Raw genomic sequence first — 23,727 nt, forward strand, 5'->3', positions numbered from 1 at the left:
TCACCGGGAACAGAGAAGGACGGAGGATACAGAACCCATAGCACACAGCACACTAGCTTCTCGGCCCCTCCAGAGGCAGCTGCAGTGGTTGCATATAACTAAAGGCCAGGCTGTTTCGGAACATGGAATAAACCCAGCAAGCATAGGAGTTGAGAACTAGCAGGCAAGTGCTGTCCGCTGTCCTACGTGAGTCTGGCCTCGGGGACACGTGCCTTCAGCCCTTGCCACACAGATGTTGGTCGGTCGAAGCACAGGGACTGATCCTGCACTTTGTGAGGAAGCTCTCTGGGACTGTGTGGCCATCAGGAGAAACGCTGGTGTCAGGTGGAAAGTTAACAGCTGAAGGCAAAACACACGTGTCCCACCCCGCACTCCTGGTGTCATGGGTCCCAATCTGGGCTACTGAGACTCCAGAGCTTCTCCATCTGACAGAAGACTGGTTTCTTTTACCCAGTGTCCTAATGTTCATTACAGTGCTGAAATAAAGGTTCTTGGCACTATGTATATAGAACTTGACAAGAGAATTGTAACCAGAGTAAAAAGCTCACGCTGCCTTGGAGAGGTCCTTACCTGAAGCAAAATCAGAAGTCTGTGAAACATCTCTAGTTTTCCTGTTCATGGGCCACGTGGTTTCTCTCAACCCCCAATGCCGCTGGGAACACGCGAGGCCCATGTTGGGAGACGGGTGGTTTCGTGGCTTTTCTCATGCAGTCCTGAACCCCTTCAGGCAGGACCGGTCCACAGCAAGCCGCTGTGCTGTCTGCAGGCTGGAGTAAGCCCTTGTAAGCAGGGTCTGTAGGACTGGACCCCAGATCTAGAACCGACGCACCTGGACGCTGTGCCAAGCCTAGCAGTACAGGTGATAATAGTGCAGGATACATTTGAAAATGAAACAGACCAGGTTCTATGTGCAGGTTTGTTTTTTTCATCTGTTCCTGATAGAGCGTGTGAACACGCAGGTGGGGAGGGGCAGAGGCAGAAGCAGAGTCCCCGCTGAGCAGGGCACCTGGCAAAGGACTCGAACTCAAGACCCTTGGATCCTGACCTGAGCCAAAGGCACATGTTTACTGACTGAGCCACCCAGGCAGCCCAGCATTCAGGAAGTTTTAAGCTTTCAAAACTGGACTGGCTATTCCACAACATTCTACAGAATAGCTAAGCCGCAGGAGCCTCACACTTCACCAAACCACCAGTGCGGTCACAGAGAAGCAATGAGGACCCTGGCAGGACTCATTACCATCCAGGTTCACAGAAGCAAACTCTGAATGGTCAGAGGTTGACGTGGACAGCAACAATTCACCTAATTATAATCATTGGGCTAGTCCTGTCAGCAAATTCTCTCCCCTGAAGGCACTCAAACTCTATCACGATTCTCCAGAAAAATGAATCTAGAGAACCATGCATAGGGCACAACAGTGTTGAGAATGAGCAGACCCGGGAGCCAGACCACCTGGGTTTGACCCAACTCTGCTGCTCAGTGGCCAGGAGGTGGGAGCAGACGACAGGTCTCCTGGAAGCTATGAGAGAACGTCCTCCCAGGGTGGTGAGAGCAGCATTAGGGTCCAGCTCACGCCCAGAACAAGGCCTGCTCAAGGGCTGCGTCACGTTAGCCCATCACCTGAGGAAGGAAAACAGGTCTACCCACGCAGTGATGAAACCTTTCCTTCCACTCAACCCATTCCAACCTCCACTTGTTTTCTCGTTGAAGGAGGCCCCAGCTGGGCCCTGAGCCCACCTGGCCTCTGGGCATGATGGCTGTCTGGGGAGGGCCTGGGGGAATCTGTGAAGCCGGGATGCACGCTGGCCTCAGCCCTCCTGATCCACGCTCCCCATGCGGCTGTACCCTAGGAGCACTGAGGACACCCTGCAACCTCGTGTGGCTTCCCACACTCTTCTCAGACGTGTCTCTACGATCAAAGCAACCATCTATTCAGAGGTGCAGCATTTGAGTATGTTATAGGATCAAGCCCATAGTCATCCAATAAATCTTGAGAACTCAAATGTTTAAGCTGTTGAAAGTACCCACATATTAAAAAAAAAAGATCCGCTCAAACCCCTTAAGGCATTTGATCAGTACAGTCGGGTGTTTCTTGAACAGGAGATAACAGTTGTTTAAAGGGATGACTTTAATGGAATGAATACAAAAGCTTCTGAGGTAGCACCCCCACCACTGAACATCTCTGAACAAGTAAAACCATGGTTACCAAACAGCTATTTTTATTTACTGTCACATCTACAGTGTCTGAAAAAGGACAGTAATAAATAACTGCAGATGCGTCACAGGACATCCCTTTATTCAGTCACAGCAGTGGGTCTTACTACTACATCTTATTCTCCAGTTTTCCTTATTCTTCAGATTCCCCAGGCTTCCGGATGTCATCAATCTTCAGAATCATTCTAACCATTTGTGTTGCAAGAGAGATCTGCTGCTTTTTGCCAATCAGAGTTTCTATGACATGTTGCTGCTTCATATCTGGAAAACACAGATTATCCTAAATGTATTTATTATTCATAATTTTGCTCTCATTTATACAATCATGCCAAAACTTAAAAAAACCAATCTACAAGAATCCCTCAGTCCCAGCTACAATTTCAGAGGAACAGGACTGAACCCAGGGGCCAGAAAGCTGTGGGAGGCAGGGACCTCTCTTCAATGACAAGCTCAAGTGCTGGGCGACTAGCTAAAGGCCTCCAGAGACCTCTCACCCACAAAAAGTAGTCACTAATAACATCATTTAGTAAGGCCAAAATAAGTGAAAAAACCGGACTATACCTGAAATTCAAATAATTCCAAAGGCCTAAAAATTATAAAGTTCAGTAGAACCAGGCATTCAAGTAAAAAAAAAAAAAAAAATTTAAACATTTGTCTGATGAAGAGTTACTGCTGTTATTAAAATCCCTGGCCATGAACTAAAGCCCAGAGCACAGCTGCCATTCTAAGCGAAAGCACAAATCCTGATCCCGTGGTCGGGGAGAAGTGTCAAACTCTGGGCACACCCGAGTACAGCTATCACCGACACCACCGTCCAACAAGCCCCAGCTAGGCCAGCCTTTAAACTACGTGAGCGGCTGCAGCACAGCACAGAGGAGAACACTCCATGATTTGGGGACATGACCCCAGAAGCAGCTGAGTGGGAGAAGTCCATTTCAGAGCTGCTTCCCATGATGCCCAGAACCTACCTGACAGACATCTGTGTAGAAAAAGATAGGAATGATTTTCTAAAAACCAAAGATTAAAATGGAAGCCATCTTTGGTATGAAACAGCACATTGTAGTTTAGTCATTAAAATGGGGCTATGTTGCCAGGACTAGCAGACTAGCCAACTCCTAAGGTAATAAAACATTCTAACATTCAGGATCTGAATATCTTAAGTGCATAAGTATTTAAAAAGACAGAAGATGCTCCCACAACGCACTACACACAGTATAGCCAGTACGAAATCACTCAATATGAACCAAACAGAGCCCTCCAAGTTGTGACAGCGCCTCACCATTTGTACCCTTGTGCAAACAGTCAATCCCAAGAGCAGGGTTCATCTCCTTCACTTGTCTGGCTCGGACCTCGGTCATAGTCTGGATGGGATTCATGCCACTGTTTTCGGAAAGGGCCATGGGGATGACCTCCAGGGCATCAGCAAAAGCCCGCATGGCATACTGCTCCAAGGTTGGGCACTAGAAGGGTATAGGGTTATGGTTAGTGTGCTGTGCAAAAAACAATTAGCCAGCAAACTTGGAAATGTAGTTAAATCACATCCTTTGAAAACCTAACTCATGAAGAATTCTAAGAATAGGTTAATTTTTAATCAGAATATTTAAATGTCACCACACAGTGAGGAAAAGGTATACATGTGAGAGAAGTCTCAAATCAGCTATTTTGTTATCATATTCAATTAACTTTAAACTTCAAACAACATAACAACACCGCAGAGTTACTGTCAAGGCTGGAATGGCCGAGAATGCCAGTATTTGGTAACTTGTACCTGAGTATGTGGGTGAGACCCACAGACCAGGCGCTGGTCACCCACAGCTATGGTGCCTTGTTTACGTGAGTCCAGGTTCCCCCGCCTTTGCTCTCAGCACCACTGCCTCACCCACCCCAGTCCAGAAATGCCTTAGTCTGTCATGAGCCCCCACAGGCCTTACCTTGTCTGCCTCTTGGCTAACTGCCAAGGCACAGGCTATCTCAGCAGCGCCTCCGCCATACACCACACGGTTATCACGGATGAGGTTCCGGATGACGCACAGGGCATCGTGAAGGGATCGCTTTGCTTCCTCGATGATCTAAGGGAAGACAGCTTTGCCTAAATTACTGTTATCACAATCTGTTTTAGAGTCAAAGACTCCTACCCCCCCACCCCCCGCCCCAATTAAAACTGTGTTGGTTAAGAACAAATGGAGATAACAGGCCAGAACATTCATTACCAGGTGGTTTCTATCTTTACCACCCCCCTTTTCTCTGTAATGTAGTTAAAACCAGGCAGAGGCAGCCAGGGACTCATTCTGGGTGTGACACACAACCAAGGGAAGGGGCCAACAAACCCGAAGCTGACCAAGAACCTCACGAGTGTAACAGAGCAGGATGCACTAAGTATCCATTCTCCAACAAGGGAGACGTTACCAGCGGTTATGTCCTTAGGCCCTAACTTTCACCAAAGCGACTCAGAGGCCAGGGTGCCTTGCAGAATTAATATTAGGTTGTGGTCTTTGGTTATTTTACAATACAGTTTGGAAAAAACAAAAACAAAAACCAACAAACCCCAAAACCCCCAAACACACCCATCAAGTATATCTCAGTTAAATATGTTATGGACAAAGCAAATCAGATACCAAGAGCAGAACAAATACCGGACAAAGAAGCAGATTCTCACCATCTTATTTCCTCCTCTGATGAAAACGGTCACAGCCCTGGAGTTCTTACATTGCTCAATGACCAGCATTTTGTCCTTAGTTGTCCCAAAGGAGATCTCTTTTACGAGCCCAGCAAAGCCCAGCTTCTCAGAAGTGAGTTCTGAGAACCGTGGGACGATCCGTCCTCCCGTCGCGATGGCGATCAGCTAGGTGGGGTGGGTCAGGTGGAAAAGGGAAGAGGACACTGGTGAACCCCAATCTTTCTACTTTAGACCGCAGATGAGCTAAGCTCCACCTAGGACCACCTGCTGCATGCAAGTGCTAACCCACACCAGCCCCAAATGGCAAGGTCAACCCCAAAGCCACGTCCAATCAGCATGCTTCTGGAGAGGTGGTGTCGGGTCTGACCCCATTACCCTGCAACACTCCCCATGGCTCTTAACTGCCTCTACCGACTGTACTGAGCCGTGTGCAGCGGCCTCTCACCAAACCTTGGTGGCAGTGAGGACCAGGGGCCGTGTAAGTCTGGACATGACCACACCTTGCCAGCATGTGGCTGACACAGAAGTAGGCAAGACAGGTCTTCCTGCCTCAGAGAGCCAAGTGGGATGACATATGGAAAGCACTTCTAAGTACCCTGGAACACCCGAAATACACTGCACTTTTGTTAGAAAAAAATAAATTTTTACAAATAAAGATTTCAGCACTTTTCTGTCTCCCCACTCCTCTTCCTCTAGTCTATGGAGCCTGGGCACAACGAGGTTACTGAAGGTGAGTGCTATCACAGCAGCCCTCCCGCCCCCCCATATGCACAGGCATCATAGGCTCAGCGCCTGCATTCAGAGCACTCTTCACACGGAGCTTCCTACCTCTATTTCAGGTCCTCCTACCCAGCGAACTGCAGGCAGGTTATTCTGAAGAAGTAAATGATTTGCTTCATCGTCGAAGCCCCATTGGCAAATAGCTAGGTTAGCCCCCGTTTCTTTAATCTGGGGAAAAAAAGGCCAATCATGTTAATAAAAGTGTCCCCTGTGCTCGGAAGATGGGATGCACAGTGGGGTGTTTAAGGGGGCGCGTTAAAACAGAAAAGAAGAAACACCCAAGGGTCTACTTTCTGTCAGGCCCAAATTCCAAATAATGAACAGGTACCAATGGGAATCACCTGAAAATTTTTTTTAAAGAATTATTTGAGAGACAGAAAGAGCATGCAGGCACAAGCACAGGAGGGGAGGAGAGAGACCTCAAGTGGACTCAGAGCCAAGCGCAGAGCCCAACACGACCCCGACATCAAGACCTGAACCCAAATCAAGATGGATACTCAACTGAGCCCCCCAGGCGCCCCTAGAACACCTCAGTTTGTAAACTAAGTTGTAAGAGTCAGTAATTCACACTGAACCCTGTGGTTACAGTGAAATAAAAACAAAGACTTGTCAACAAGGCTTAGCACACACCGGGTCCCAGGGTGACAGCGGGGTCTCACCACAAATACCCTTGAGACAATTTCATTCATGTGTTTAACAGAAGCAGCATCTTTGATACACGTCTCTCAACGTGGTTTACTCTCCACTCTCCCGAGTGAGCTATCCTCTGTGGATTAACAGGAGAGGCCCCCAGAGCCAATCCCGACGCTCACCCCTGCAAATGGCTCAGCCACCTGTCCCGGGAAGGCAACCATGACCCAAACTGTCTGTGCATCTCGCCCTCGGCGGTCGCCTGTGGTAGCCGGGTCACACCCCACGTCCATTACTCCACTGTCTGCACCCAGGCCTCTTCAGTCTTCCATACTGGCTCTCTGAACTCTGTCTGTGAGCAGCCCACTCAATCTGGCACTGCTTCTGGCACATTCCTGCTGTGAACAGCCTGTCCCCTGAAACCAACTTGCCTCAGTTCTCTCTCCTCAAATGGTTAGTTTTTCCCTCCCATGTGCTCAAAATAGGAGGGGTCCTTCTCGGTCCTCACAGCTACTGTCAACATTCCTCTTTGGGCCATTCTCATTTAGAATGTTAGCATCTAGTCCTATTGTTCCCAGGACCCGGTACATCCACCAACACGATCCATCCAACTCCTTTGGCCTGTTAGTTCCTGCCATCTTCTGGCCCAGAGCACCTCGGCTGGCATTTCCACGGCAGCCTTGTAGCCCAGATAATGGGTTTGTATTTACAAACTCCTGCCAGCACACTCCACGCTCTCATTCTTGCTATTCCCTGCATATGCCAACCATGTGTTGCTTCAGGACCTTTGCATATACTGCCCATGGCCACCTTACCTCAGCCTGGAATGCTCTTCACAGATACACAGCTCTCTCACTTAAGTCTCTGGCCACATGTCACTGCCTTAGAGAGGCCTTCTTTTCCTTTTTAAAAAGACTTTACTAAAGAGCCTTTCTTCAACCACTGTCCTGAATAGAGCCCCACCCACTTTCTCCTTATTCTGTGCCTCAAGATCAAGAGCTCTGCTTTATTCCTTGCTGTGTCTCAAGTACTTATGACAGTGCCTACAGATCGTGTAAGAATAAATGAATACAACTACTCCTGTGAAGACAGACATCAAGATAAGTTTCTAATCTGTTATGTTTTAAGGTAAGTTATGTTTTAATCGATACCATGTTCATGGAGTGCTGATGCTGTAAATTCCCAAGGGCAGAGTTCCAAAGAGGAGCCACTGTCAGGGTATGCATGCGCAAAATATTAACAGCCAGAGAAGAAGAGACAGGTGTTTATAATACTTTGACTTGTAAGAACAATGAGTTAGAATTACTATAATTGCATTCTAGTTTAATTCTTGTTATTCAGAAAAAATAAATTCTTATTACTCAGTAACTCTTTTCCCTACAGGTTGTATTTAGATGTCTGGAACACATGCTAGTGCTAAAGCTATGTTGGAAGTCGGTCCAAACCCTGGGCAAACCCTGGGCATACTAGCTTAGAGGGATCCAAGGAAAACAAGTGTTGTAAAATCAAAAGCACAGCATAAAGTAACCAGTCCACTCTTTTAGGCACTGTACGCACTTACCATTTTAAGACAAAATCAGATTTCTTTCCTCCTTAAGCCTTTCTGTGCCCTTTGTTTTCTTCTGTCAACATTTATTACTTTTATAACTCAAAAGTGAAATAAGGCAGCTCATACTGTTAACACGTTTTCTGTAGTCACATAACGAAGTACTGAGACAATTTAGGTAGCACCATGTGTTATTATCATCCACAGATCTACAGCTAACTGTATCCCTTGAGAGCCTAAATTTTACTAAGAGCTACAGTAAGACTTACTTGTTGAATCATTTCTTCAAACTTCTCTTTTTCGTATTTCTGAAGAGCTTTATAATCTTCTACTGAGGTCACATCCAGCTTATGCTTGGTCTTTGGTTTTGGTGGTTCAAATGGACACGTGAGGATTGCAATCTTAGCATTTTCTACTTGCTGTGAGGAGAAAGAAAACCCTTAATAAGTTGGTGAATTTAAGAATGAAAAAAGTTTGAGGTTGAAAGGCACAGACTTACTTTTGGCATCTGTGGATGACTGAAATCCTTGTCCACGATCACACCCTTAATGAGTTTAGTGTCTTCCAGCCTCCCGCCCACTTTGCCTTCCACTTTGATTAGCTCAAAGTCAACGTCTCTACGCTGCATGTCGGCTACGGTGAGGACTGCATTCACGGCGATCTCAGCCATCTGCCGGTGACAGCTGTTAACCCTGGTGAAAACAGAACAAACCTTTCACATTCCTTGACGACTGCTGTAACCAAAGCAGGGCATGTAATAGGACGTGGTAACTCATATACTTCATAAAGCTAAGGATGCTCAGTGTGCAGAGAGCTATGCCACCAGAACTTGCACTTTCAGCAAGGGGCAGGACTTCTTAATCTGGGATCCATGGACCCCAAAGAGAACTGTACTGGGGATGGAGAAAAAAAAAAATCACATCTTGTTTAAATGAGGTGCAGCACTTAGAAGCAAGAAGCCTTGACAGGGCTGCACCTTTTCAAGAACTTCCATCAACATCAGTTACAGATTGGGGAGGAGGGAGCGGTGGCATTATCTTTTTTTGAAACCTTAGAAACATTTGAACAGATTGCTCAATAAAATTACTTTGGTTCTGGAAAAACTGCAGGGAAATTTAGTACTTCAAACACAATGCCTGAAATCCCAAGTCAGTTTAGAGAAAAGATAACCACGACACTCTAAAAATGTTATTAAATCCTAACTAAGGGATTTATGGTATTTTGTTTTATGCTGAATATATTTGGCCATATATTAGTTGTTCCAAACATTTTTTGTAGTAAAGACCTATGCGTCCTTGGATTTTATAAAGACCTGCAAAGAAAGCAAGGTCAATTTATAAAGCTCTAACAACATGAGATTTGTTGTTGTCATTTCACCTAAGGGTAACACTTTCCTTCCAGAACAGCACTCTACTTGTGAGAGGCCATTCCTCTAGACAGCTAATCTCAGCACCTGTACAACAGGAGGCACCCAGCACACTCGAGCACAGCACTGCAGTAGAGGTCTCTCCTTGGGGGAAAGGGAGCAACAATTTTTGTTGCATTCCTCCTGACATCTGAGTCAAGACTATGTCTTTCTTTTTGCTAAAACTACCACACATACAAATTAAAAATTAAGACATTTCTTACGCTGATCTTGATTCAAAATAATCAGTGTAATAAAGCACCTCAGGCTTGATTTTTATGCTACATCACAGCAAGAACCAGTAAATCTCTATTATTGTTCAAATAAGTGTGTCTCTTGGCAGAGGCTGCTTTGAGTCTCCAGGGGACAGGAACTGTGTCTTTGTGCTCTCAAGACAGGCAGCAGGCCTGATAAATAGCAGGCATTATGCAGATGCTGAAAACACCCAATGTAAGTCAATTTGAGGACTGTCCCTTCTTACTAAATTAAAATTCTGGACCAGTAACTTGCTTGTTCAATAAGTGGAAAGTGGAACCCCTAACCCCAAATGGCTTCCCAACAAAGAAATGGTAAGAAGTGTGTTGAAAGTTAACATTCCTCAAGTAGGACCATTTTCTGCTTGATTTCTAACACCACCTAACCTGTTAAATGAAAGAACTGTATCCCTTACATATACTGTGGTGAGGATATAATACCCAAACCTAGAACTTCAGTTTCCAACTAAAACAGACACACGTAGCTAGACCTGTATTAAAAACAAAGCAAACCAAAAAGCAGTGCACGGAGCCAGTAGGAGGCTCCCAGCGGCCCTCTGAAAGGATGCCGTTAGTAACAGGCACACATGTTCTGCTTCCTCTACAAGTGCTAACAGTGGCACTCTACTGTCCACGTACACTTTGGAGCCCAGTGTGGTCTTTGCAGTCTGAATCAGGGGCTCAGTGTCCTTTATGTCAACAAGGACACTATCGCTGATCTTGTCCAGGTGCTCAATAGCGATGCGGGCGGCCTGTTCGTAGCCGTCGGCGATCCTGATCGGGTGAATGCCTCGGTCTAGCAGCTGCTCGGCTTCCTCCAGCAGGGCACCAGCCAGAACTGCAGACAGGAGAGTGCAGGAGCAGATATCAGGAGAATGCTAAAGCTTATGTGATCAATACAAATTAGAGGCTACCCTAGAAAGATGAAGGTTCTGGAACAAAGGTAAAGGTATCTTGGAGGCTGAGTGATTTCTTAAAAGAGAGCCTCTAGTTCTGCTTTTAGCAAAGATCAAATACCTCACCCCTTATAAATGGGTGTTTAGCTCTCAGTGATAGACAGAATGTAACCAATAAAATGTAAAAACATTTTTCTAAGGGCAAAAACTTCATGTGTCTCCCAGGTCAAGAGTTTTCTTTTTTTGTTAAGGAATCTACATCCAACATGGGCCTCGAATTTACAACCTCAAGGTCAAGAGTCACACGCTCTATGAAGTGAGCCAGTCAAGTACTCCTCCCAGGCCAGGGATTTCTATTCAAATTTATGTTGGTGGTAAAAGGATTCAAGAATGTATTTATGATTTATCTTCCTCACCATCTTCCTTCCTCTGAAGTTTTAGACCCATAAAGAGGAACACTACTATTTGCTTTAATACTGCTATACTCCAAGCACACCCACAACAGTGCTTGGTACCCAGTAATTGTTGAATAAAAAAGAATTCAAATCTCATCTGCAGAGAAGATAATAACATTAAAGCCTTCTACCTTCAACTTAAATATTTCTGACCTTCAGAAAAAATGCAATGGTAAAATGAAGAGTTTATTTATTTACTAACACCATTTTGCCACATTGGTTTTCTCTACAAATGCGCACATGTATTCTATTCAACTACATGAGAGTCAGTTGTAGAAATCCTAATACATCACCCCTAAGTACCTTGGCATATGGCTCCTAAATACAACAGCATTCTCCTACAGCATTATAATATAACTGTCATGCTCAGGAAACTTAACAGGGCACTACTCTGATATGGATAATCCAAATATCCTCCCATGTATCCCAAACATCCCTTACAGTTAAAAAAACAAAAAACACCCACATTAAATCAAGTGTCATGCATTATAGCTGGGTGCCATTTTTCTTTCGCTTCCTTGATTTAGATTTAGTCGTTTGATTGATTTAGAATAGTTGTTGAACTCTCCCTCAAATCCTTCTTGTTCTTCCAGAAGGACTTTTGGGCTTTGTATTGAGCATTCAGCTTGGATTTGCATGACTGGTCTCCTCATGACTGGATTTTTTTTTTTTTTAAAGATTTTATTTATTCATGAGAGACGAGGTGGGGGGGGGGTGGTGGAGAGAGAGAGAGACAGAGAGAGAGGCAGAGACACAGGCAGAGGGAGAAGCAGGCTCCACGCAGGGGGCCTAATGTGGGACTTGATCCCGGGTCTCCAGGAATATGCCCTGGGCCGAAGGCAGACACTAAACCGCTGAGCCACCCAGGGATCCCTATGACCAGATTCAGAGTCAACATTCTTGGTGTGTGTGTGATTTTTAACTAACACCTCTGAAACAAGGTATCAGCCTATTTTGCTTTCTTACCAACCACCCCTGTGGTCCCATCTCCAATTTCATCATCCTGTGATTTGGACAGTTCAACCATCAGCTTGGCAATCTGGTGATCGACGTCCATCATGCTTAGAATGGTGGCACCGTCATTCGTTACTGTCACATCGCCATCCTTGTCCACCATCATTTTATCAAGTCCTAAAAAGATGGCAATGTTTACCATGGCATTAAGCAAAAGAACAAAAATAAAATCTGTACCAAGAACTTAAAAAAAAAAAAAGACCTCGAGCTACTTCTTATTTACAGAACTCATACATAAGAGTACCCACGTGCACTCTTTTAGTTTGGTGACTACAAAGCAAGACACCAGAAGCAATCTGAAGGGTGAAAGCCAGAGAAATGGGGGAACAAAATGAGCATCACTAAGTGTAGTATTAATCATAACAAAGGACAACTATGATTTGCAAAATGCTCATGAAATGATGTGAAGAGGGAGAAAAAAACCCTGACCTAAAACTATCTGCACTTACGATTATAAACATGTCGAAAGCCCGGAGTACATCATACAAGTTTGTTAGTGTTGGGGGCCTAGTTTGCCTCCTGCTCCCCATTCCAACTTTAAAAAAAAGGGTTGTATCTACTGTCTATAATTGATTAACACTCATCAAAACACACAATGTTAGCCTCTTACCATTTGGTCCAAGTGATGTTCTCATTGTATTTGCTACAGCTTTTGCTGCCATGATATGAGACTAAAAAATGAAACAAACAAAAAAACAAATGTTCAACTTACATGCAATTTTAATAATTAAAAGCATCTGATTGTTATAAAATTTAATCATATACTTTGCCTTCTCTAGAAGCTTCTACATCTAAGAGGCAACACACTAAAGAAGTGCGGTAACCTTCACAACTACATCTTTACTAGACCATTCTTACGTAAAAGAACCAGAACCTGGTACTTTAACTCAGCACTTCTAAGAGGCAGGTTCTCTAACCCGCCCCCATTTTACAGCTGAGAGCACAGGCAGTCCAAGCGGACAGGCCTTGCGAGACCACTCTGCAATGCTAACTTTATGTGATGAGTCTGATGTGCGTATATAGCAACCTGAACTATCCGGCTAAAGTGCACTGCAGAGACGTACCCCTCTCTGACCCGGCCCAGCCAATACAGGACCTGTATGTGAAAGTCATCCTTGCTTGTCATGTGCGAAGGGTATCAGTACAGTAACAGACTCCTGCAAGCATCCTCTCCTGTTTGCACATAGAATCAGGCTCATCCCTCCACATGTTTCCTTTGCTCCTAGTCTTGCTGTCGCCAACCTGACCTGGACCCACGGCGCCCTACAGAGGTCCAGGGTCTCTGATCTTACTTCCTACTGTTTAGATTCACTTGACATCCAGCTACCTCATCCATCTTCCTCAAACGTGTTACCTGCCAGTCGGCAAAGCTTCAGGGACTCCCTAGTGCCTCAACGCTGAAGTCTGAAGGCTTAGGCGTCTTCTTCAATGCCCTCCACAATCTGAGAGCTAGTTCCTTCCCACTGCTGATGGGCCATGCTTGTTCCCCAAGTATGGTCTCCCATCCCTGTAGTAAGGGCCACAGGAGGCTCTCCACTCATCAAAACCCTGACCAACTGTCAAAGCAGTTCAAACACACAGGTTCTGTGAAGCCCTCCTCAGCACTCCATCTGGCAGGTAAGGAAAGACACAAACTTCCCGGATCCGTGAAAATGGTGGTAACCATTAAATCACACATTGATGGATCTGTCTGCATAATGGACTTTTAAAAGGATAATCACCACAGATCAGCAGTTCTTAACCATGGACGATTTTGTCCCTCAGGAGGTAGCCGGCAACGTGGACAGCTGTCTTTGGTTCTAACAAATGGGGCCGGGGCTGCTCTTGGCACGGATGGAGTGGGTAGAGGCCCGGATGCCGCGCACCGACCCGCACAATGACTGGGCCCCCAAATAGTAACAATGCCAATGCTGAGAACTCTGGCTCTAGACCACTGCTCCCGAGTCCGCCAGAGGCGGGCTGGAATCACGGCCCCAGTCTCCATGAACTATGAACCCTGAAGCAGATTCTTAACCTCAGGGCCAGGTTTCCAACTCCGTAAGAGAATACCCATCTCAGCACGAGGGTGACAGAGGAGCAGAGCACACGGTGGCAGGGAAGGGCACAGCTGGCGCAGAGGCCGCCGTACACACCACGATGCCACGCGGTCCTCCCGCTGACTGCCCTAGAGAAGCGCACCGCCCCCGCCGACAAAGGAGCTTCAGAGACGCGGGGCGGCGGGTCCTAAGGCCAACAGCGAGGGGGCTGCACGGGGTCTTCGCTCGTTTAAGACACCAGCCGAGAGAGGGCCCGTCCTCACACCTCCCCCTGCCTCTTCTGTTCAGATGCCCTCCTCACCGGGACTGCGCCCCCCAGACCCGCCTGCTCGCACAGCTGTGCCCTACACGTCCTCCCGGGGCCAACACGCCGACCGCCGCGTTCCACAACTTCCAGCTGCGGGCAGCGGCGGGCCTTGAAGCAGGCTGCGCGCTCCCTCCCCGACGACGCGCCTGCCTCTGCCGCCCCCGCCCCCGCAGGCTGCCCGCGGCACACTCGAGGCAGGGACCCCCCCCGCACCGCTGGCCCCACCCGACGGGGCTGCAGCCGCACGCCGCCTGCCGGACCCCGCGTCACGGTCCTGCGTGGCCGCCTTCCCTCTGGCGGGGTCGGCCGACGAGCAGGGGCTGCAGAAGCGCTCGGGGGCGGGCGCGCCGCCCAAACACCCAAGTGCGCCCCCAACGCAGGAGGGCGCGCGCGGCTCCTCCCGGCCCCCACGCGGGGGCTGCGGGCTCGTACGCCGGCCTCGCCCGAGCTCGGAGAGCGGAGCGCAGGGCCCCGGGGCGCAGCGGGGCCCGACCCTCCCGGGAGCACATGGCGGAGCCGCTCCCAGCCGCGCGCAGGCGCAGACCCCGGCCGCCTCCCTCGAGCCTCCGCCCGCGGCCGGCCCGTTACCTTGAGGGCCTCGAGCCCCATAAGACGAGACTTGCGATCCTGATCCTTGATGATGAGAAAAGGACGCCCATATTCATCGAAGGCGAGGGTCCCGACCGACGCCATGGTGCCGCCGCGGCGCTTACTTTCCCCAACCGGCGGAGACCGCTCCGGAACCGAGCACACGCCTTCCGCTCGCGGGAGGGCGCAACAGTGCGCGCAGGCGCAGTCCGCGCCGCCTGAGACTTATTTTTCACTCGAGACTAGTTTGACGCTGGACAGTACCTTCTGGAATCAGAGGCCTTAGGAAACTTCTATCATTCGGGAAGCTGTGGGGGGGGGACTTCGAAGACACGGGCGGGAACCTCAAACCTACAAGTCGAGAGTACATGGAACTCATTGGCCAGAGCTGTTCAGTTGACGGCTTCTAGGTAGTGCGTCCCAACGAGGAACTCGTCTACTTACTGCGTTACTTTCTCCCTCCGTCCCACCCCGGCTCCGAGCAGGTGGTAGAACCCACTTCCGGATTTCCGCCCTTCCCTCCTCCCGCGCACTCCCCCCTCGGGACGCAAGACGCAGGAAATCTCGCGATGGCGAGAGGAGGCGGTGAGGCGGCGGGCGCGGCGGGCGGCTGGGGCGGCTGGGGCGGCTGGGGCGGCTGGGGCGGCTGGGGCGGCTGGGGCGGCTGGGGCGGCTGGGGCGGCGGGCGCCCCGTCGGGTGGCGCTCGGCGGTGCAGGTCGGGCCTCCCGGGAGGGAGCGGGAGCCGCGGTCCGCTCCCCTGAAAGTCGGAGCCTGCAGCGGCTCACACCGGGGGGACCGGCGCGGCCTGGCCGGGGCTCCGCGGGCGGGACTCCGCCGCCGGTGCGTCGTTCCGTGCCCGCAGAAGTGGCGGGAGTATCCCCCCTGCGGAGCCCCCGGTGCAGGGAGGCCGGTGCCGGCCCCGAGCAGGTTCGGCTGAGGCGTCCGTTAAAGCTGGCCCGGCTTCGCGCGGACAGCCCGGCCCCTCGGGCGACGTGGTGGCGCCGGGAGGCGCGCGGATGCCGACTGCGGAGGACCCTGTCCTCCAAACCCCTTTCGCCTCCTCTCTTTTCTTTTGTTTTCTTTTCTTTTCTTTAATACCTGTAGGCTTTTTTTGGAGTTCGATTTGCCGGCACGGACTGTAACGCCCAGTGCGCGTCCCGACACTGCCCCCTCGTGCCCGTCACCCGGTCGTTCGCCGCGTTTCTTTCCAGGACGCTGATGGTGACCTGATAGTTGACAGGCTTGGCTTCGGCCATAAAAAGGGATGCAGTACAGTTGGCCCTTGAACAACCTGGGGGCTGGGGGTGCCGGCGCGGGCAGACCTGTGCGGCGGAAAATGCACGTATGGCTTGGCTCCCCCACAACTTTACCAAGACCTGCTGTTGCTGGGAAGCCAGTTGGCATATTTTGTGTGTTATCCGTGTTACATACTGTATGCTTACGATAGCCCGAAAATACCTTAACATCATTAGGGAAAATATGTTTATGGTGCTGTATCAAAATAATCACGTTCCAGTGGACCTGTGCAGCTCAAACCGGTGTTGTTCAAGGGGCTCCTGTGCTGCCCCGTGGATCTTGAAAGCATGATGCCAAGTGAGAGAAGCCCGTCACAGGAGCGCATAGTATAGGACTCCGCCGCCCGCCCCGAAAGTCAGAAGGGGAGCTCTGCAGAGCAGGAAGGTAGAGGAGCGCGAAGGGGAGGGGAGACACCTAGAGGTTAAGGGCTTTCTTCTCCGGTAAAGACCTCGTTCTAAAATCGACTGTGAATGGATAAAGAAGATGTGGTCTATGTATACAATGGAATATTCCTCAGCCATTAGAAACGACAAATACCCACCATTTGCTTCGACGTGGATGGAACTGGAGGGTATTATGCTGAGTGAAGTAAGTCAGTCGGAGAAGGACAAACAGTGTATGTTGTCATTCATTTGGGGAATATAAATAATAGTGAAAGGGAATACAAGGGAAGGGAGAAGAAATGTGTGAGAAATATCAGAAAGGGAGACAGAACGTAAAGACTGCTAACTCTGGGAAACGAACTAGGGGTGGTGGAAGGGGAGGAGGGCGGGGGGTGGGAGTGAATGGGTGACGGGCACTGGGGGTTATTCTGTATGTTGGTAAATTGAACACCAATAAAAAATAAATTAAAAAAATATATATTTGTTAGGATGCTAAAAAAAATAAAAATAAAATCGACTGTGGTGGTGGTTACGCATATCTCTGAATGTACTGAGAATCTTTGGATTATGTGCTTTAAATGGGCACATTGTAAATTCATTGAGATTGAAGGACATCTCAACGAAGCTGTTAGAGATTATGGAGCCCCCGCCCACCATAGTGTTGAGACTAAGGTTAGCAGCTAACAGTCATCTCTCTCTCTCTCTCTCTCTCTCTCTTACTTAGAGCAGTAAGGACTTCAGATGCATTATTTTAAGTGTTCAGATAACCCAATGACCCAATGAGCGTAGTCATATTTTACAGGTAAGGAACCCAAGCCTTGGCCAAAACTTAGCTCATGTTACACACTGGTGGAGTCCTGTGACTCCAGAACTTTATGACTCAAATCCTTTTAACCACTGTATTGCATAACTGGGATACCCACAGGGTAGTTTTGCAGAGGCATGGCAGATGGTGCTTTCACTTTTTAAAAAACAATCAAATACAGGACTATTTACTGTAGCGAGTAAATTCCTCCATTCCTCCAGCATCCATTCAATGCTGAAAAGTATAGCCAAAAATTTCTTAAAACTCTTGCCTTCTATTAAACACTGTTACCTTCCAAATCTGTGCTTTTATTTTACCTCCAGCACTAGCAGTGGACTTTTGTTGTTCTTGTTTCTGAGTTGGTTTTCCACTGTGAAACCAGTTTTAAAACTCATTTTAGGGGACTTCAGGAGTCAAGAAGAAAGCTCCACTCTGTGTGAGATGCTGGTGGTTGGTCAGTTGCCTTGGAGCAATGACTCACTGCCGTGGGCTAGCTTGTTGTGTGCCCTGTGTTCACATTTGAACCTCACAACGTCGTAGCAGATCACCACATTCATGGGTATGGTAGGCAGACCACCCCCTCCCACCAGTAGGTCCATGTCCTCAGCTATGGAACCTGTGAATATGTTACACAGGAGAATTTATTTATTTTAAAAAGATTTATTCATTCATGAGACACAGAGAGAGAGGCAGAGACACAGGCAGGGGGAGAAGCAGGCTCCTTGAGGGTAGCCCGATGCGGGACTTGATCCCAGGACCCCGGGATCATGACCTGAGCCAAAGGCAGACGCTCAATCACTGAGCCACCCAGGTGCTCCACAAGAAAATTTATAAATGGGGTGAAGTTGGGACGCCTGGGTGGCTCAGCGGTTTAGTGCCTGCCTTTGGCCCAGGGTGTGATCCCGGAGTTCCAGAATCGAGTCCCACATCGGGCATGGAGCCTGTTTCTCCCTCTGCCTATGTCTCTGCCTCTCTCTCCGTGTCTCTCATGAATGAATAAAATCTTAAAAAAGAAAATAAATGGGGTGAAGTTAGGGCTTTGAGATGGGGAGGCTTTGTGATGGCTTGTCTGGGTGCACCCGGTGTCATCACAAGGGTCCCTATAAAGAAAAGGGAGGCAGGAGAGTCAGAAGAGGTGTCCTGATGGGAGCAGAGGTGGGGTGATGTGGGGCCACTGGCTGAGGAATGTGGGCAGCTTCTAAATGCTAGAAAAGGCAAGCAAATTGATCCCACCCTCGAGCCTCCAGAAGGAACCCAGTGCTGCCAGCCCACTTCAGACTTCTGACCTCCAGACCTGTATGATAATAAGTGCAAGATGCTAACATTTTTTACTGCAGCGTTGGGAAACTAATCCAGTGGGCCCTTTGGTTTACTAATTCCTGAAACCATGGATATTAACATCTTCCAACGACAAGAATCTAATGTTCTCCCCTCTCTTATTGTCTTCTATTTTCCATGATGCCTGTGTTTTGGGCCTAACTTCATCTTCTCCACTAGACTGTGAGCTGCTTCAGGGCAGCCTTGTTCCATGTGGGGCTCAGCATGTAGCTAGCGGTGGGCACTGCCAGCGTATACCAGGCAGTGTTCTAAGTGCGTTTCTTGCGCCTACTCGTTTCATCTGCATGGTCACCCTGTAATCCCCGTGTTACAGAAGAGAAAACCAGGGTTCAGAGAAGTAAAGGGTCCTACCGTTAGTAAGGTGCAGAGCTCAGGTCCTTACTTTGAGGTTATGCTCTTACCTGCTGATTTGCTCCTTAATCGAAATTTTTTTTCAAATCAATTTCAGCCCCCAGAACTTGAGATCCTCTTAAGAATGTATTTTAAAGAGTAAAACTCCAGAGGAGGCTATTTTTGGTATCATTCTCTGTTTTCAAGTGATTGGAGTTCACTTTATTCCATACTGGTGCATTGAAATGATTATTTTATCTTCTGTTCTTTTTGGATCTTCTTTAAAAATCTTTTCATAACCATACTTACTATTTTTTAGTGAGACCTGATTTTAGTCTCTATTATTTGACAATTGTATTAGTTCGACTGGACTGTAGATACCTCACCAATTTTGATGTGGATTCTTTATATCTTATTTGAAATAGGGTAGTAATTAGACATTTTAATATTTGTGAAGCTTTGTTCTACATCATAAAAATACAGAGTCCTTGGTTAACGCCTTTATTAATTGGTATTTTTATTGAATTCATAAAATACCAAAGAGGGACAAATACATTGTTTTCTTAAGGATGATTAAAAAAAAAGTACGTTGGAAAGAAAAGATTTTAGATTCCCATTAGAATTGAATAATTTTCTCTGAAACACTTTAATTTAGTTGATGGAATTAGAACTCATGGAATCCTACATTTGTAACTTAGCCTGTATTCAGCTAAATTATCCTTCTTTAAACAGTGTGAGTTTGTCAATAAGAATTATAGAAAAAAAAATACTACCTTGGGATTTCAGATTTGGTGTGATGTGTGTATTTCCTGTTTGCTTCCCATCTAGGTACATCCCCTGAAATACTTGAAGAAACTCAGTTGGGATGTGTTCTACCTACAAGTCTTGGCACCAACAGTTTGAAGAAAAGCAGTTGGGGAGTTTTAATTACTGGGATCGTTGGTGGGACGCTGGTGGCGGTGTATGCTGTGGCCACACCATTTCTAACACCAGCCCTCCGAAAAATTTGTTTGCCTTTTGTACCTGCAACTACAAAGCAGATTGCAAATGTTGTGAAAATGCTGCACTGCAGAAGAGGATCCCTGGTTGACATTGGTAGTGGCGACGGGCGTATTGTGAGTTATGCTAAGATACTTTAAGGTTTTGAACCAGAGGTTTTAAAATTCCTTTTTTCTTTTCTTTTCTTTTCTTTTCTTTTCTTTTCTTTTCTTTTCTTTTCTTTTCTTTTCTTTTTTCTTTTCTTTCTTTTCTTTCTCTTTTGGTATCAAGTTTTTATTTAAATTTTAGTTTTTTAACATATAGTGTAATATTGGTTTCAGGAGTAGATTTATGTACAACCAGTGCTCATCACAGGTGCCCTCCTGAATCCCATCTAGCCCATCCCTGCTTCACCTTTCTTACGAGGTTTATGCAAAGACCTACTCAGTCTCACAGTTTTTTTTTTTTTTTTTTTTAAGATTTTATTTATTCATGAGAGAGACAGAGAGAGGCAGAGACACAGGCAGAGGGAGAAGCAGGCTCCCTGTGGGGAGCCCGATGCGGGACTCGATGCCAGGATCCCTGGATCACGCCCGGAGCCAAAGGCAGATGCTCAACCACTGAGCCACCCAGGTGTCCCTCAGTCTGACAGTTTAATAAAATAGTTGTTTATTTTGTGTGTTTGGCCAAACTATCAAACCCTCCAGTGTGAATTGGAATTTATTTTTTTAGATTTAAATTTTCTGAAAGTGCTCTGTAGATTTGCCAGGCAAAAAGGAGCAATTATTTGGTAATTACGAAATTTTCTAATAAAAAACTTAGGCTAGTAGAGGTGACATAATGAGAGGAAACACATTGAGTCATGGAGTTTAACACAGATGTGTGCTTCTACGTTTATCTATTACACATACGTAATAATTCCTACGGGATCATTAAAATAGGAAGGAGCCAGTGCATTAACCCTCCCTTATCCGAACCGGACTTTTAGGGTTCTCAGCTCACCGACTCCAGCTGAGAACCTATGAGATTCAGGGCCACTGACAGGCCAGCGGGTGTCCCAGAGCATGGACACGGTGGCACTGTCCTTATGCCTCCATCCAGTGATGACTCGGAAATTGAGGATGCAGTAGTCAAGGCTCGCATTCTGGAAATGTTAGTGTGGAGACCAGCAGGGGTGTGACTCCTCTCACCATCGCCTGGAGCATAGACCTTGCAATTTCATCATGGTGACCTGATGGACACAGGGTGAAAACAGAGCTCTATTTGTTTTTAAGAAATCAAGAGAGGTTGGGACGCCTGGGTGGCTCAGCGGTTAAGCTTCTGCTTTCAACTCAGGGCGTGATCCTGGAGTCCCGGGATTGAGTCCCACTTTGGGCTCCCTGCATGAAGTCTGCTTCTCTCTCTCTGCCTATGTCTCTGCCTCTTGCTATATGTCTCTCATGAATAAATAAAATCTTAAAAAAAAAAAAAAAGAAATCAAGAGATGTATATATGAACCAGGACGAAGTTTTAAAACCCAGATTTGAATGCTTGGCACATCCTAGTTGTATCTTCATGGTTTCCTTTCCTTCTTAAGGGGGTGACGTTGTAGTTTTGTTTTGTTTTTTTAAACTTTATTTATTCATAGAGACACAGAGAGAGAGGCAGAGATACAGGCAGGGGGAGAAGCAGGCTCCACTCATAGAGCCCGAGGTGGAACTTGATCCAGGGTCTCCAGGATCACGCCCTGGGCTGCAGGCAGCGCTAAACCGCTGCGCCACCAGGGCTACCCCGACACTGTAGTTAACTAGGGAAATTACTGTGGGCAGACAGCTCCATCAGGTATGCTCCCTTGAAGAGTACTGGCGAGACAAAATGAGCAGAGACTCCAGGACCAGCCCACTGTCCTCACTTTACAGAGTGAATAGTCACCTACAGTTGACTATTCTTGACTCATTCCATTTTCCTTTTACTTGCTTTCAATTTTGAGTGAAGGGTCTTAAAATACCGAGGAAATGTGTAAGTAATTGCAGGTGCTTATTGACAGGTCATTTTGATTGTAAATTACAACTAGCTCACAAAACACTCTCCCAGGCAGATTCATTTTGCCTGGTGCTGTGCTCTCATTGATGGAGAGAGACGGTGGGTTTTCAGCAACTTCTCATCAGACCTGCCCGGGGGTTGGCCAATTCAAAAGTGCTTTTTCCAAAACAAACCTGACGGTTGTGCTGCTTGAGGTGAAATCTTTGACAAAAACATGAAAACTGAGTTTAAATCAGCATTATCTCGTCTATAAAGCTACATAATTTTAGAGATATATTGTTAAGTGGCGTTTGAATAAAAGAAGAGCCTTTTGATTGGACATTTTGTGATTATAGACCATAAATAGGAAGCAGTCATATTATTTGACCATGTAAGTTGATGTTTTTCTTTTTTTAAATTAATTTAGAAATTTTAAAATTTCAGTATAATTAAGTGTTACTAGTTTCAGGTGGATAATATAGTGATTCAGCAATGGTGTACTCGTCATGACAAGTGTACTGTTAATCCCCTTCACCTACTTCACCCCCACCCCCAACTCTGTTTGTTATCTATATTTAAGAATCTGGTTTGTTTGTCTCTGTATTCATTTTTTTGTTCATTTGTTTAAGTTCCACATATGAGTGAAATAATGGCATTTGCCTTTCTTTGACTTATTTCACTTAGCATCATACCATTCTAGATCCCATCCATTCATTGCAAATGGCAAGATTTCATTCTTTTTTATGGCTGAATAATATTCCATTGTGTGTTTGTGTGTGTACGTGTGTGTGTGTGTGTGTGTGTGTATCACTCTTCCTTACCCATTAATCTAGTAAGTGGATATTTGGGCTGCATGAAGGTGAATACTTCCATAATTTGGCTATTGTAAATAACGCTGCAATAAACATAGGGGTACGTATATTTTTTCAAGTTAATGTTTTCATGTTCTTTGGGTAGATACTCAGTAGTGGAATTACTGGATCATATGGTAATTGTATTTTCAATTTTTTGAGGGCCCTCCATACTGTTCCACAGTGACCGCATTCCCACTAATAGTACACAAGGGTTTCTTTTTCTCCACATCTTCATCGACACTTGTTTCTTGTGTTTATGATTTTAGCCATTCTGACAGGTGAGGTGATATCTTACTGTAATTCTGATTTGCATTTCCCCGATGATGAGTGATGTTTAGCATCTTTTATGTGTCTTGGCTATTTATATGTTTCTTTGGAGAAATGTCTCTTCATGTCTTCTGCCCTTTTTTTTCTTTTTGATTTTTATTTATTTATGATAGTCACACAGAGAGAGAGAGAGGCAGAGACACAGGCAGAGGGAGAAGCAGGCTCCGTGCACCGGGAGCCCAACATGGGATTCGATCCCAGGTCTCCAGGATCGCGCCCTGGGCCAAAGGCAGGCGCTAAACCGCTGCGCCACCCAGGGATCCCATGCCCATTTTTTAAATTTAATTTAATTTAATTTTCAGATCCCCATTTAATTTAATTTAATTTATTTATTTAAAAATTTTTTTATTGGAGTTTAATTTGCCAACATATAGCATAACACCCAGTGCTCATCCCACCAAGTGCCCCCCTCAGTGCCCATCACCCAATCACCCCAACCCCCTGCACACCTCCCCTTCCACTACCCCTTGTTCATTTCCAAGTTAAGTGTCTCTCATGTTTGTCACCCTCACTGATATTTTTCACTCATTTTCTCTCCTTTCCCTTTATTCCCTTTCACTAATTTTTATATTCCCCAAATGAATAAGACCATATAATGTTTGTCCTTCTTGATT

The 23,727-nt window shown here is 46.6% G+C and overlaps 2 protein-coding genes across 7 annotated transcripts in view; one reads left to right on the forward strand and one right to left on the reverse strand.

Annotated features, from left to right (window-relative positions):
• Nucleotides 1–2,200: 2,200 nt before the first annotated feature.
• CCT5 (chaperonin containing TCP1 subunit 5) lies at nt 2,201–15,385 on the reverse strand. The gene is made up of 12 exons (XM_072807337.1): nt 15,245–15,385; nt 14,801–15,151; nt 12,480–12,540; nt 11,822–11,986; nt 10,144–10,342; nt 8,345–8,537; nt 8,115–8,264; nt 5,718–5,837; nt 4,869–5,054; nt 4,144–4,281; nt 3,492–3,672; nt 2,201–2,473 (listed from the first exon to the last, which is right to left on the reverse strand). Exons 2-12 carry the CDS (start codon nt 14,903–14,905, stop codon nt 2,346–2,348), a joined length of 1,626 nt encoding a protein of 541 aa, XP_072663438.1. The 5' UTR covers nt 14,906–15,151; nt 15,245–15,385; the 3' UTR covers nt 2,201–2,345.
• ATPSCKMT (ATP synthase c subunit lysine N-methyltransferase) overlaps nt 15,201–23,727 on the forward strand; it is a 178,377-nt gene continuing 169,850 nt past the window's right edge. For 2 of the 6 annotated variants that reach the window (XM_072807345.1, XM_072807346.1), the window contains exons 1-2: nt 15,210–15,385; nt 19,782–20,068. In XM_072807345.1, the coding sequence (XP_072663446.1) occupies nt 15,370–15,385; nt 19,782–20,068 (303 nt within the window). In that variant the 5' untranslated portion in view covers nt 15,210–15,369. Of the gene's footprint in view, nt 15,386–19,781; nt 20,069–23,727 lie in introns of all 6 variants that reach the window. The other 4 variants (XM_072807343.1, XM_072807344.1, XM_072807347.1 and 1 more) reach the window with 4 other exon arrangements.

Source organism: Canis lupus, chromosome 31, assembly GCF_048164855.1.
Source record: "Canis lupus baileyi chromosome 31, mCanLup2.hap1, whole genome shotgun sequence".
NCBI lineage: Eukaryota > Metazoa > Chordata > Mammalia > Carnivora > Canidae > Canis > Canis lupus.

Coding starts and splice junctions, on each gene's coding strand:
- CCT5 (XM_072807337.1), bottom strand. CDS start 14,905: ATGGCGTCGGTCGGGACCCTCGCCTTCGATGAATATGGGCGTCCTTTT. Junction 8,538..10,143: donor ACCACACTGGGCTCCAAAGT/GTACGTGGACAG, acceptor TGTTTTCACCAG/GGTTAACAGCTGTCACCGGC. Junction 5,055..5,717: donor TAGGAGGACCTGAAATAGAG/GTAGGAAGCTCC, acceptor CACCCCACCTAG/CTGATCGCCATCGCGACGGG.